Source organism: Helianthus annuus, chromosome 2, assembly GCF_002127325.2.
Source record: "Helianthus annuus cultivar XRQ/B chromosome 2, HanXRQr2.0-SUNRISE, whole genome shotgun sequence".
NCBI classification, from domain to species: domain Eukaryota; kingdom Viridiplantae; phylum Streptophyta; class Magnoliopsida; order Asterales; family Asteraceae; genus Helianthus; species Helianthus annuus.
The window spans coordinates 90070172-90086123 of record NC_035434.2 but is presented as its reverse complement, the minus strand read 5'-3'; the positions used below and the strand labels follow the sequence as shown (position 1 = coordinate 90086123).

The following is a 15952-nucleotide window of genomic DNA, read 5'->3' as shown; positions in this document are numbered from 1 at the left end:
CATTTCTAAATCAAACTAACTAGCAAGATCAAAATCAAAACATTGCGTTTTGAAAATAAGTAGCATTTCAAAATCAAAGTAAACCAGCATTAGAAAGCCTGTCTTTAATCCTATCTAAACTAGTGTCATAGGATTGTTTTTTAAGTTTCGCACTGAGGTCTCGAAACTTCTTTGAGTCCTCAATAACATAATTTCTTTGTTCGTTGATTTCATGCAATAATATCTTCGCGATGAACTTCCTTCTTAAATCTTCAAGTTGTGCGGTCTGCTTGTTGACTTGTTTTTTGTTTTTACCCCTTGCAGGTTCTTCATACTCTACGTTAAATCCACAATCCCATTTTTCGACTGGTTCTCCATGATAACATTCCATATGACGCATGGTGAATATACCACAGTCAATTCCATTATATTGTGTCCTCCATTTCATCTGCATTCTAACAGGGGTTATTTTCTTTATATCATCTGCTTTTTCATGTCCAACAGATTTAAGGTAAGCTGCCAAAGCATTCCTCTACAGAAAAAAAAAACAAAACAAAACAAAAAGATTAGGTAGTTTATATATGTATTTTAAAAGTATAAGTAATAATACTTACTGTATTTTCAGGCACATCCCCATATTTAGCTTCATTTGTTTCTTCTTTGGCACTATTGTCAATGATGAATATTTGATTCTCTTCAAGATTGAAGGAGATCACAAAGAAATGCTGTATATGGAGAATCGGGACAAGGATAATTTTAAAATCCTTTATGCTTTTTAGCTTTGCACCTTGAAGAATTTTTTCTATGTTCATTGTGAATGCTTCTATTGTCACACCCCGACCACGTAAAACAACAAAACGTGGCGGAAACGTCGGGGAGTGTTGTAACAGAATCATTGTTTCATAACCATGGATTAAATAGTTTTGTTTTATTGAATTATTGAATTCAATGTTTTGGTACAATTTATAATAAAACAAATAATTGTTTCTCAGTTTTAAGTCGCTAAGGCACAAGTCCATCCTATATGTAGCGTGCATCAACAATCATCACATAGCAGTACCTGAAACATATATGAAAATATGGTACGTCAGCATAAAAATGCCTGTGAGTAACATAGGATTTTGTGTATTAGATTCATGGCTTTAGATAATATGAGAAAAGATTTTATGTTTTCAAAATAGCCATGAATCTAATGTAAAAGTTTTGTTTCTGAAAATGTGTCGTTTTGGAAAACGGGTTTATAGTATAGACAAAAATATACTTTGGTTTTGAAAAGTTTGTACAAATAGTATATCATAGTATACTTTAGTTTTGAAATAGTTAAATGGATAGTATATCAAAATATACTTTAGTAATTAAAATAATAGTTTCGGTAGTATATCTCAAGTATACTTTGGTTTAAGAATAAAAGTATTGGTAGTATATCAAATTATACTTTGGTTTGTAAATAGCATATCAACTATGCTTTGGTTAAAAGTAGCATATCAACTATGCTTTAGATAGTATATCAAAATATACTTTAGTTTAAAATAACAAAGTTGGTAGTATATTAAACTATACTTTGGTAAACAGTAGCATATCAAACTATGCTTTGGATAGTATATCAAAATATACTTTAGTTTAAAATAACAAAGTAGTATGTTAAAACATATGTTGGATTTTGTACTTGGTATATCAAAATATACTTTGGTATATCACATTTGAGAGCACATCAAACTGTACTTTTGTAGTATATCAACATATACAAAGAAAGTGTGATTTGGTATTCAATCAAGCCTTAGTGTATCAAACTACACTTTGGAGACTATAGAAATACCACAAAGGCAATTTCTATTTGGTTAAATTTTGGTTTCTGACATTCCATAGCACAGGAATGGGGTGTCTAGTCCTATAGCGCTATATCATACTACCAATCGGCTGGGTGAATGTATAAAAATGGTACAATCCAACAATTTGTTTATTAAGTTTTGGAAAATCAGTGTTTAAACCATAGGTAATTGTTTAATTTGTCAAAAGAATATGTATTAAGCATGTGTAATCATATAGTTTAAAATCAGGAAAATAACAGATAGGCATATATGTTTCACCCCAAAACAATTGAAAACAGTAAAAGAGGGGACTATGTACTCACTTGAGATTGCGAGTATCCTTGATTAAGTGTCCTAACAAAGCTCGGGAAATCAAGGAATCAAGTGGCACCTAGAATGGATCACTATGTTAAACAATCGGATCCTAAGTCGGGAGGTAGGATAGAATGAAGTTCTATAAATCAAATGAGTATTGCAACTCATATGGCATGATTTAATAGAGCTAACATTCTGATTTGGAAGTCTACCTAAGTGCTTTTGACCCGTTTTGACCCATTATGGTAGTATAAGCCACTATAATGCGTCGTTTGCGTAAAACTAGGTTCGGATGGTTAACTATGTGCTATGTCAAGTCTTACATGCCCAATTATCCCTAAACATGTTACTAATTCAGATTATATGTCAAAAATATGTTCACATAGTCAAAATACGGATTTTAGCTTCAAAAGGGCATTTTGGTCATTTCCTATGGGCATACAAGCTAACTAGCATACGACTAACCAATCCTAGGTGATCATAAGGTATAACCTCAGTGGTTATTCCCTATACAACTATGATCACTAACTAAGCTTGGTCGGATCCTAAAGATCGACCAAACGGGTCGGGTTCGAAAGGCTTAGCGGTTGTTTAGACCGCTTACCTTGCGACCCTAAACAAGCACTAAACTAATAGTGTCGAGTTAAACATGTCAAAACATGTCTAACCTACTGATTTGGTATCAAAACAAAGTGTTTTGATACCCTAAAGTAGTTCCGTTGCAAAATGCGTGCTAAAACGCATTTTGACCGAAACTTTGACTCGACATTACAACTAGTTAACGTGGTAATCAGCGGCTATAATCACGAAGGATTATAACTATCGTGATTACAATCACGTTTCAAAGTTCAATTGAACTTTGACTTGACCAATTGATGGTCAAAACCGAAAGTCAAACTGTTGGCCAAACGTTTGACTTTCTGCACTACATAAGGAAAAAGCCATAAAAAGAATGAAAGAAGCTCACTAAGGGTCCTTGCTATATTTTCAACAAGAAGACAAAGTCCCAATTCAGCTTAGGAGAGCTCCAAAGCAGATGTGAAGGAGAGAAAGAAGGAATGAGCAATGAACAAGTGAATGGAGTGGCCTATTTATACTTGTTGGTGATCAACAAGATCATGACAAGTGGTTTGTTTAGCCATTAAGCAATGAATCATAACCATACAAGTGTTAGGGACAGCTGGTATTACTTGGAGAGGTGCTAACTTGGTCACCACACAAAGGAATTGCAAGAAAGGTCCCTGAATTATCAAACTGATGCTGAAAACAATGTTTCTGCCCAGATGTGATGGTCGCATAGCGCGACCACAAGGCCTTATGGTCGTCGCGCTACGCGACGGTGTAGGCTGAACTTTCAAAGTTTGGCAGAAATGGTCCCTGCACGTTTTTAAGCTTGTTTTCGATGCGTTTAAACCCCGTTAACCTCATTTCAAGGCTCTAAAATGAAGTTAAAGTATAGGGGACTCAAAACATGCTCAAAAATATCTCGGATGTCGGTTCGTTTGATCGTACAATCGCGTTGTTCGGTTAATTACGACGGAAGTCGTAACGAACGCAAAATCGATCCAAGTTAAGCGACGAATGGAATTTTTGCATTCCGATCACTAAAATAAAAATATTTTAGTGTGTACAAAAATTTTGGATGTCCAGATGTGTCCAGAACGTAAGATATGCGCGAAAATGCAAACTTATGCCATTTTTGACACTTTTAGTCCCTGTAAGATCATATAAGCATGTTTTCGCACACCGAACCTATCAAAGCTTATTTCTAAGCTATGTTTAGGTTATATATGGTATGTTTAGCTTATGATCAAGTTCCGGACTATTCGTTACCTTACGAATCGGTATAGTTTCGCAGTTTGACGCAAATAGTCCCTATGATCGAATAAACTTGTTTTTGCCATACTAAACCTTCCAAAACTTATTTCTAAGTTATGTAAAGGTCATTTAAAGTATGTTAAGCCTATTTCACTATTCCGGAGTGTTTGTTGCGCTAAAACTGATTACGTTTACGCACCAGTGCACATATAACTTTCCAGAGAGCGATTTAAAGCTCGGAATTGAACGAGAAATGATATGTGCAAAAGATACACATATTTATACAAATCCCAAGTATGAAACACAATATTTCATTGACTTGGCATTTGTTTGGTGCTTGTGGTGACACAGGTGTCACAGTCTCCCCTACTTTAGGAAATTTCGTCCCGAAATTTAATTCTAGAGGAAACTTGTGAAGACAACTGTGATTGTTTCGCTTTCGAATGAATCCTCCATTTCCCAAGTAAAACTCTAGGTCACGTTTTGATTCTTAGCGAATCTGTTAACTGCCAAAATGTCGTTGTTGTAGTAATGAAAACATGGGGTTTTGAACAATGGATAGGAGAATGTTTCCTATGAAGACTATTATAGGAAACTTGTGTGTGCTCGAAATCAGAGTCGGAGAATGCAAAATAAGATTGACATTGGTCAAGGTCCAGGACTTCTAGCAATTTAAATAACGCTACTTTCGCAATGTAATAAGGAACACTTATATATAGGAAGTACCAGCGGCGTATCCACCATGCCCTTTTTACATTGTTCCCGTCTCGTTATTCTTATCACTATAGGTCTTAACACATGACAAAACTTGCTGTGGTTTCTGTGCACTGAATTCCATAATTACGTATGCATCCATAATTACGTAATTCCTTGCACAGTCCGCACAGTTCATCTCATAATGTGTAGGGTAAAATCAATCGAATAACCATGAAATGACTTGACTAGACCACCAAGGATCTTTTTAACTAGATCAATGAACGATCCTTTTAACCAGATCAACACATGATCTTCCTTAACTAGACCGTTGTATGATCTCTTTAAATAGACCACTTAAGGGATCTTTATAACTCGGAACCAAATAATCGTTTTGAATCAGCACTTTGGAATCCAAGGTTCTTACTATTTGCATAGAAGCCCCTTAAGGATTTAAGACAGTACTTTGAGTATCCTTCTGAGAATCTAACATATGAAAATACGGAAGATTCCACCAGGACTTAGATAACGAGCTTTGGAGTTACACATAAACACAAAATCACCAAATTATGTATTCGTTAATTTAATTATTAGCTCGTTTGTGAATTTGAAGTACACTAGAAATCCAATCACGGACTTCAATTAGTACTTTAAAATATCCTCAAGAATCTAACTATGAAGATAGGAAGATCTTATAAGGATTTGGAATTTGTTTCTGTCGTGTTATAACATTCGTATTAGGATAAATAAAGAATCCAATTAAGGACTTACGACAGTACCTTTATCAAATCAAAGATTTGAAATGGTACTTCAAGTATCTGATTAAGAATTGCACCTGTACTTTGTTTCTTAAAAAAAACTAGTACTTAGGATTTTTGGGGAGATCACAAATGATCATAGAATAAAGGAATCACACGAGAAGTTTGTTCTGAAAAGAACATGGTTCTTTGGTGTTGATATTGTAGGGGTATGTCAACACACACACAATCGTATCAGTTTTGGAAATAAAATTGGAACAACCATTTTATTTATAATAACTGAGTTGTCTCAAATGTCAAAAGATAACAAACAAAGGAAATACAAAAGACTAATTGTTCACTGCTGCATTGTCGTGCGCGTTTGCCTCGTTTATGTTAAATACTCGTCCGCGCGCTGGATTTGCATTAACAAGTCTCGGGCAATTGTTCCGGTAGTGAGTAAGATCACCACAGTTATAGCACGATCCAGGTGGAAATTGTGCTTGAACAGCAGCAGGATTTGCAGCATTCTGGTTTTGGATAACATGACGGCAGGTTTCAACCAAATGTCCCAATCGCCCACAGTGGGTACACTTGAGACACGGTGTTTGATTCACATGATGACGGTTGCATTTGTTGCACAAGGGTGCAGTACCAATATAGTTCTTCCTAGCACGAGGCTGTGCTGGCTGATTTGGTGCAACCTGATCATTCTGAGCGACCACTGCGAAGTTTTGTGAAGCCTTACGCTTCTTCGACTTCTTAGAGGACTCGATCTGTTTATCCTTTGGTTTTTCTTGTGCCAACTTGTCAGAGGGTTTCAGATCGCCTTTTCGGAAAAGCTTGCCCTTCCTGATTTGAGATTCAGTCAGGGTAGCAGATAGTTCAATGGCTTGTCTGACGGTAGTAGGGTTGCTACCAGTAACAATATCCTGAACTGGATCAGGAAGGCCATCGATGTATCTTTCAATTGCCTTATCCAAAGGCGTAACCATGGTAGGACATAACAGACTCAATTCCTCGTAACGATCAGTGTATGCTCGATGTTCACCGCTGTCTTGTTTGAGATCATCAAATTCCCGTTCCAAAGCCCTAAGCTCATGACGAGGACAGAATTCCTTCATCATTAGAGCCCGAAGCTCTTCCCAGGTTTGTGCCATTGCTACATCGGCACCTCGATCCCTCATTATGCCATTCCACCATGTGAGTGCTCTTTTCTGGAACACACTTGACGCGAACTCAACTTTTCGCTCGTTTGGGCATTGTATTTGACGAAACGTGCTTTCGAGACTCTCGAACCACTGTAGGAGCCCCGTGGCCCCTTCAGACCCAGTAAATGTGAGTGGCTTAGCTGAGTTGAATGTTTTAAAGGTGCACCGAACATTGTTATTGTTTGCCTGATTTATCTGGGTGATAAGGTTCGGGAGTACAGCAGCGAATTGCTGAGCGATTAAGGCTGCCAAGGCGGCATCCTGAGCTTGATCACGTCGAGGAGGCATATTCTAAAAGAGCAAAGAAACATGAGGGAAAAACGAGTGAGATGTCATTGGATATTCAAAACTGGATGTTAAGAATATCGACAAGGCATAAGGATTGTGACCATTTGTTCGTTACTTAAAACAAACAAACGACACTGTGACAAATCAAAGTAAATGGGTCAACATAATGTATCACTGAAGACATGCTCGCCTATAAGTGAACACTCACCCCAAGAGTTCCCAGGTAAGAGTGACTGGTCCGATACTGCGGATTTGTACGAACACTCTAGCCTTAGACAGAAAACTCAGGGTACAGGCATTCACCCTTCCAGTTTGCACGTGTTCACATTATTTAGACCCAAACTTTGACGAGATTTTGAAAACACCAAAGGCTTAAAAGCCTAAAAACAAATCATCTAAGGATAGATGACTTCTTGTGATGTTTTGAAAAATTTTGACTCGAGAGAACGAATTGTGTTTTGTTTTTGTTAATCACCTAAGGATAGGTGAAGTGTATTATTTTAAGACTAAACACAAGATAACTTGTGTTAGGGTCCTAGGAAGGTTATAGTCTAGGTCAAAGCATTACTAATAACCTAATTCCCTATAACCATTGGCTCTGATACCAACTTTTCTGTCACACCCCGACCACGTAAAACAACAAAACGTGGCGGAAACGTCGGGGAGTGTTGTAACAGAATCATTGTTTCACAACCATGGATTAAATAGTTTTGTTTTATTGAATTATTGAATTCAATGTTTTGGTACAATTTATAATAAAACAAATAATTGTTTCTCAGTTTTAAGTCGCTAAGGCACAAGTCCATCCTATATGTAGCGTGCATCAACAATCATCACATAGCAGTACCTGAAACATATATGAAAATATGGTACGTCAGCATAAAAATGCCTGTGAGTAACATAGGATTTTGTGTATTAGATTCATGGCTTTAGATAATATGAGAAAAGATTTTATGTTTTCAAAATAGCCATGAATCTAATGTAAAAGTTTTGTTTCTGAAAATGTGTCGTTTTGGAAAACGGGTTTATAGTATAGACAAAAATATACTTTGGTTTTGAAAAGTTTGTACAAATAGTATATCATAGTATACTTTAGTTTTGAAATAGTTAAATGGATAGTATATCAAAATATACTTTAGTAATTAAAATAATAGTTTCGGTAGTATATCTCAAGTATACTTTGGTTTAAGAATAAAAGTATTGGTAGTATATCAAATTATACTTTGGTTTGTAAATAGCATATCAACTATGCTTTGGTTAAAAGTAGCATATCAACTATGCTTTAGATAGTATATCAAAATATACTTTAGTTTAAAATAACAAAGTTGGTAGTATATTAAACTATACTTTGGTAAACAGTAGCATATCAAACTATGCTTTGGATAGTATATCAAAATATACTTTAGTTTAAAATAACAAAGTAGTATGTTAAAACATATGTTGGATTTTGTACTTGGTATATCAAAATATACTTTGGTATATCACATTTGAGAGCACATCAAACTGTACTTTTGTAGTATATCAACATATACAAAGAAAGTGTGATTTGGTATTCAATCAAGCCTTAGTGTATCAAACTACACTTTGGAGACTATAGAAATACCACAAAGGCAATTTCTATTTGGTTAAATTTTGGTTTCTGACATTCCATAGCACAGGAATGGGGTGTCTAGTCCTATAGCGCTATATCATACTACCAATCGGCTGGGTGAATGTATAAAAATGGTACAATCCAACAATTTGTTTATTAAGTTTTGGAAAATCAGTGTTTAAACCATAGGTAATTGTTTAATTTGTCAAAAGAATATGTATTAAGCATGTGTAATCATATAGTTTAAAATCAGGAAAATAACAGATAGGCATATATGTTTCACCCCAAAACAATTGAAAACAGTAAAAGAGGGGACTATGTACTCACTTGAGATTGCGAGTATCCTTTATTAAGTGTCCTAACAAAGCTCGGGAAATCAAGGAATCAAGTGGCACCTAGAATGGATCACTATGTTAAACAATCGGATCCTAAGTCGGGAGGTAGGATAGAATGAAGTTCTATAAATCAAATGAGTATTGCAACTCATATGGCATGATTTAATAGAGCTAACATTCTGATTTGGAAGTCTACCTAAGTGCTTTTGACCCGTTTTGACCCATTATGGTAGTATAAGCCACTATAATGCGTCGTTTGCGTAAAACTAGGTTCGGATGGTTAACTATGTGCTATGTCAAGTCTTACATGCCCAATTATCCCTAAACATGTTACTAATTCAGATTATATGTCAAAAATATGTTCACATAGTCAAAATACGGATTTTAGCTTCAAAAGGGCATTTTGGTCATTTCCTATGGGCATACAAGCTAACTAGCATACGACTAACCAATCCTAGGTGATCATAAGGTATAACCTCAGTGGTTATTCCCTATACAACTATGATCACTAACTAAGCTTGGTCGGATCCTAAAGATCGACCAAACGGGTCGGGTTCGAAAGGCTTAGCGGTTGTTTAGACCGCTTACCTTGCGACCCTAAACAAGCACTAAACTAATAGTGTCGAGTTAAACATGTCAAAACATGTCTAACCTACTGATTTGGTATCAAAACAAAGTGTTTTGATACCCTAAAGTAGTTCCGTTGCAAAATGCGTGCTAAAACGCATTTTGACCGAAACTTTGACTCGACATTACAACTAGTTAACGTGGTAATCAGCGGCTATAATCACGAAGGATTATAACTATCGTGATTACAATCACGTTTCAAAGTTTAATTGAACTTTGACTTGACCAATTGATGGTCAAAACCGAAAGTCAAACTGTTGGCCAAACGTTTGACTTTCTGCACTACATAAGGAAAAAGCCATAAAAAGAATGAAAGAAGCTCACTAAGGGTCCTTGCTATATTTTCAACAAGAAGACAAAGTCCCAATTCAGCTTAGGAGAGCTCCAAAGCAGATGTGAAGGAGAGAAAGAAGGAATGAGCAATGAACAAGTGAATGGAGTGGCCTATTTATACTTGTTGGTGATCAACAAGATCATGACAAGTGGTTTGTTTAGCCATTAAGCAATGAATCATAACCATACAAGTGTTAGGGACAGCTGGTATTACTTGGAGAGGTGCTAACTTGGTCACCACACAAAGGAATTGCAAGAAAGGTCCCTGAATTATCAAACTGATGCTGAAAACAATGTTTCTGCCCAGATGTGATGGTCGCATAGCGCGACCACAAGGCCTTATGGTCGTCGCGCTACGCGACGGTGTAGGCTGAACTTTCAAAGTTTGGCAGAAATGGTCCCTGCACGTTTTTAAGCTTGTTTTCGATGCGTTTAAACCCCGTTAACCTCATTTCAAGGCTCTAAAATGAAGTTAAAGTATAGGGGACTCAAAACATGCTCAAAAATATCTCGGATGTCGGTTCGTTTGATCGTACAATCGCGTTGTTCGGTTAATTACGACGGAAGTCGTAACGAACGCAAAATCGATCCAAGTTAAGCGACGAATGGAATTTTTGCATTCCGATCACTAAAATAAAAATATTTTAGTGTGTACAAAAATTTTGGATGTCCAGATGTGTCCAGAACGTAAGATATGCGCGAAAATGCAAACTTATGCCATTTTTGACACTTTTAGTCCCTGTAAGATCATATAAGCATGTTTTCGCACACCGAACCTATCAAAGCTTATTTCTAAGCTATGTTTAGGTTATATATGGTATGTTTAGCTTATGATCAAGTTCCGGACTATTCGTTACCTTACGAATCGGTATAGTTTCGCAGTTTGACGCAAATAGTCCCTATGATCGAATAATTTTGTTTTTGCCATACTAAACCTTCCAAAACTTATTTCTAAGTTATGTAAAGGTCATTTAAAGTATGTTAAGCCTATTTCACTATTCCGGAGTGTTTGTTGCGCTAAAACTGATTACGTTTACGCACCAGTGCGCATATAACTTTCTAGAAAGCGATTTAAAGCTCGGAATTGAACGAGAAATGATATGTGCAAAAGATACACATATTTATACAAATCCCAAGTATGAAACACAATATTTCATTCACTTGGCATTTGTTTGGTGCTTGTGGTGACACAGGTGTCACATCTATCATCTTATCTTTATTTGTTTCTTCCTTATCATTCAATGGAAAAGTCTGCGTAAAATTAAACAAATTAACATATTATTGCGTTTTATGAAGTTAATAAATATACAGCTGCGTTTTATGAAGGTAATAAAACATTAAGCTGCGTTCTATAAAACTTCATTCTTTCATTCAATCAAACATTAAGCATTGCGTTTTATTAAAGAAATAAATTATAAAACTTCATTCAATCAAACTTCAAAATACTTCATTATACGAAAACAGAAGAATTGAGTTTTATATATCATACCAGCATTCGAATAGTACAGAAAAATCTTGGAGTTTTGTTGTCTTTTGATCTTCTTTTTTCTTCTTCATTCAAAATATAAGACCAACAATTGATTACTTCTCCGGTGATTTCCAATCCTGGCCTCATTGTTTCAACAGCATATCTATATAGAAATACATGTTCTTTGATTTCGAAGAGAGTATCCCTGCAAAAAAAAAATTAATAATAAATTATAATTTTTTTTATTTTTTTTTTAGTCTATATAAATGAATTTTTACATCATTTCTCCTTCTGCATGGAAAGCGTATCCCGATATGTTGTTTTCGTGTGCCGTTCTTGCTTCCTTCATTGCTACTTGTCTTAGATAGTACGGTGAACAAAATACTTATGGTATATTTTTCTCTCGATCAGGTCGTACCATCTTTGTTATTATTTCGTTTGTTTTGCTTATATCTGTTGTTGTTTGCTCTTGATGAACTGATTTTGCAGGTGTTTTATACGGATCTTCTTGTGGGTTGAGGAATGAAGTGTTTTGAATTAGATCACTGATTTGCTTTTCAGTATTATCCTGTTCTTCAATTCTCTCAAACATTGTTTGTATTCCAGTAATTTGAACTTCTTTTTCGATTGATCTATTTTTAGATTCCGCTTGAATTTCGGTTTGTACCTCATTATCCTGAATTTTCTTTTGATTTGATTTTTTTTCTTCTTCATCTGTCCTTTTGATCATCTCCAACATTAATGATGGAGTTTCTTCGCCAAATGATGATTGTTCCATTGAAGGTTTTTCCATGTGGGTTTGCAGAATAGATGCAGGGTCATTGTTACTGTTTTTTTCTGGAATGGAGGACTGGACTACAGCTGTGTTACACTCATTGCGTTTTGCATCATCATCATCATTGCGTTTTATAATCAATGGAGTTGAAATGATTTGATTTTCAGTTTCATCATTTTGGCTCAAATTTAGGAATCTTGATGGTGTTTCCATTGTATTTGAATCAATATCAACTTTCTTGTGCTTTTTTGCTTGATGGTTTAATTTTTCAATCAATGACACCCATTCGTTTACTTTGTTATGAAGAGCCTCACTGTTTGGATATTCTTCGACAATCTCATCTACACGTGATTGGATTTTTTCAAAAATTTCTTCAAATCCTTTTATATGATCATCCAAAACATTCACAAGATATTCTTCATTTGATTTTTTATCTTCAATGTTCTTCACATTTTCATCGCCAGTTTTTGTTGAATGAATGTCAGAAAGACCTTCACTTTGATTTTGTGATGGCATGAAATTACGCAGTCGGCTTTGACTGTCTACCCACATTTTATCTTTATTTCCTATTGATGGTTTAATGAAGAATTGCCCCCATGAACCTCCACTTTCTGTTGGTGTTTTCTCAGTTTCGTTGGTTTTATTTGGGCTGTTTTGAACATTTTCTTGATTTTCTTGATCAATCCAGTCTGTTGCAGCTTTAAGTAAGGTGATTGGTTGTTCTTCAGCATCGTCTTCATCATTTTCTTCAGATTCATTTTCAAAAATTTCTTCGTTTTCATTCTCGGATTCAGTTGGATAAACATAAAATTCATCCTTTTCATCTTTCTTTTTTTGCTTAGTCTTTTTGACTTTTTTCTTTTTTTCCATCACAATACATCTCCCCTCATTTTGCGCAACAATTTCCAATTCATCTTCAAATTCTTGTAATGTTGTAGAGTCAATTTTATCAAGAGAGAACACTTTAGTGTTTTCAGCATCGTCAAATCCTTGTTTTTTGTAAGCATATAGTATCTGTATGAATCATTGCGTTTTAGAAATATAATCAATTCAAACTTTGATGAGTTTTAAAGTATAAATCATTGTAAATAACTTACAAAACTAATGTTTTGTAACTTTAAATATATTGCGTTTTACAAAAATATTGCGTTTTACAATAGAAAAGAAGTTTTAACAAATAAAGAATATAAAGAAACAAAAATGAAAGATCATTGGGTTTTATAATATAAATTGTGTTTTATAAAGTAAAATTTTAAACAAACAATGAATATAAACAAGCAGCCTAAACAAGCATTCAGCAAATATGCAGCAATAGTGAAAGATCAGATTTCATACCGCTAACAATGCAATAGGTCCATTGAAGAGCTTCTCATTTCCAGGCCATTGTCTTCTTGTACGCCTTAAAACCGACAGAATATATTCACACCAATTAAAATCCTGGGTTTTTTGTCACTTTTCATTGATGGCAAGAATCTTTGATTAACATTACTACTTTGCATTGCCTCTGCCATGATTGTAAAAAATATAACCAAGAAATTTAGTTTGAACAATCTTCCAAGCTCATTTCTTGATTGTAAATAACCAATCAAGTTGTACGCATACATTCTCTTCAATATATCTTTGCTGAATTGACCGCGCCAGAATTTAATTATAAGATCAGTGTCTTTTGGTCTCAATTTTTCCTTAATCTCTGTTTTTCCATTTGGTATTTGAAGTACCTTTTGGATAAATTCAGCTGTGATCTTAATCTTTTCATCTCCGGTATTTATCTCATCATTTTCAGCATCAAAGTTTTTTACCAGCCAATATCCAAATTTGCGTGGAACTGAATGCAGATTGAATTTTAGTATGCTCTCAAACCCTATTTCTCTAACAGTATCCCTTTGCTCTTTTGACAGACTTTCAATATAATCTTTTAGATTATTGACTGCACATCTTATGTTGATTTTTTTTCCGTCGTAATCATAATATGGTTGTTGTTCTGGTTGTTCTTTTGTTTTATCTTTCCTCTGTGATCTCTTTGGTTTTGATTCTGCCTTTTCCTTCTTTTGATTTTTTATCGGGTTAACTCTTGGTTGTGGATCAACAAAATCATCATCTGACACATTGAATTGTGTTAAAAACATATATTTTTTTCTTGAATTTTTGTTAAATGCGTTTTATGTTACCTGAATTTACTTGTTGTTCGGAAGTATGCAGAACAATAGCTCGACTAGATTTTTTATCATTGGAATCAGAAACTGTCTCTTCTGATGATTCTATCACCACTTTCTTTCTTCTCCTTTTTTGTTTTTCCTCTTGTTTTTTAACTTCAAATAGAATAATGAAAACAATGTCAATTAACAAATTTATGATAAAACGCATTAACTAACACTATAAAGATAAAAAGCAGTGATTCCCATGTTTTAGATAAAACGCAATACTTTAAATCATATTATTTAACACAGCAAATTAACATTACATAATCTCATTTTGTTTTTTATGATAAATTAATATAAAACGCATTAGTTAACAATGTCAATTAACAAATTTATGATAAATCGAATTAGCTAACATTATAAAGATAAAAAGCAGTGATTCCCATGTTTTAGATAAAACGCAATACTTTAAATCATATTATTTAACAGGCAATAGTTAACAACATATGTATCTCAACAAATTCAAAGATAAAATGCAATGTTCTAAAATTCGATTACAATTCTCATAATAATAATCTCTTTGTTTCTGCAACTTTATTAAGGTAAAACGCATTAATTCACAATATATAAATCACATAAGAAGCATTAGCATCTTAGATCATAGTCTTAGCATAAAACGCAATGTAGTTTCTACTAACAAAAATGTTAAGATAGGGGAAGATATAACTCATTAACTATTTTTCGGAACGGATATCATATATTAGGTCTACTGTACTTCATAAAACGTAACTTGAATTCAGTTAAAGAGCAAAAATAGATAAAATTACCATTGTCTGAAATATCTTTTCGTTTTCTAGTTCTTTGTTGTTTCATTGGTGATTTTCGGCTAATATTTTCTTGTTCATCTATGTTCTCTTCTGCTGATGATGTTTTTTGCTTCTTTGATGATTTAGGGTTTTCAGCGACGGATTTCTTTTGAGTAACTCGAATGTAAACCTTCAAATTATCTCTCGACGACGCCATGAAGTTCAAATGGAGTATGATTTTCTCAAATTTCTTTGTGTGTTTGATCGTTAAATGGAAGTGTAAAACGTAATGCACTTTTTTTCGAAGGATTTCTGTGTATATTCAACGGCGGTTATTTTGGATTTTGACGATAATACCCCTGAAACCCCGGAGAGCGTGTTTAAATGACAGTTTTTAATTTGATTTTGATCTAGACCGTAGATTGTGCAATTGGACGGTTATGATTGCTTCCTATCCTTCCTAGCGAAATAAACTTCCTATTTTATCTCCACCCTCAATCCAAAAACGGAATATAGAAGTTCAGCCTAAACCCCAAAAAGGGTTGTTTGTTTCTTTTATGCCTTTTTGCGATTGAACTCCAAAACAAAAGGAGTTTTGTTTATGTGGTTCCGTAAAGCAAGTGCCGTCACCATCATCTTCTTTCGGTGCCGCCACGAGACGCCTCGCTCTTCGTATTGTGTTCGTGTACTAGCATCCGTTCGTTGTACCTCAGTGTCTTAAACGGTTAATCTTTAACCACTAATGTATATTTAATCTCATCTGTAGATTAATTATTTTAAATACCGTATTTGCATGTTTGTAACCATGATCCTGTTCGGTTCACTTTTGGTGTTGATTATTTATATTTATTTCCCTGCGTTTTTATTAATTATATATTTAGTTAATAAAATATATCAAACCCGTTTTGATTAAAAGTAAAATTGACACCACTAAATCCCAACAGTGGTATCAGAGCCACGCTTACAACATGCAAATCAGAAACGGTCCTTTTAACCGGTTATATATCTCAAACTTTAACTTGTTTAAAGT

General features: G+C 34.5%; 1 protein-coding gene across 1 annotated transcript; it reads right to left on the bottom strand.

Annotated features, from left to right (window-relative positions):
- Positions 1-73: 73 nt before the first annotated feature.
- On the bottom strand, positions 74-15139 carry LOC118485434. Its single transcript, XM_035981540.1, has 9 exons — positions 14944-15139; positions 14147-14287; positions 13581-14076; positions 13314-13377; positions 12852-12992; positions 11704-12761; positions 11225-11408; positions 594-704; positions 74-511 (listed from the first exon to the last, which is right to left on the bottom strand). The coding sequence occupies exons 1-9, from the start codon at positions 15137-15139 to the stop codon at positions 74-76; spliced, it is 2829 nt and encodes a 942-aa protein (XP_035837433.1).
- Between the last annotated feature and the right edge of the window lie 813 nt (positions 15140-15952).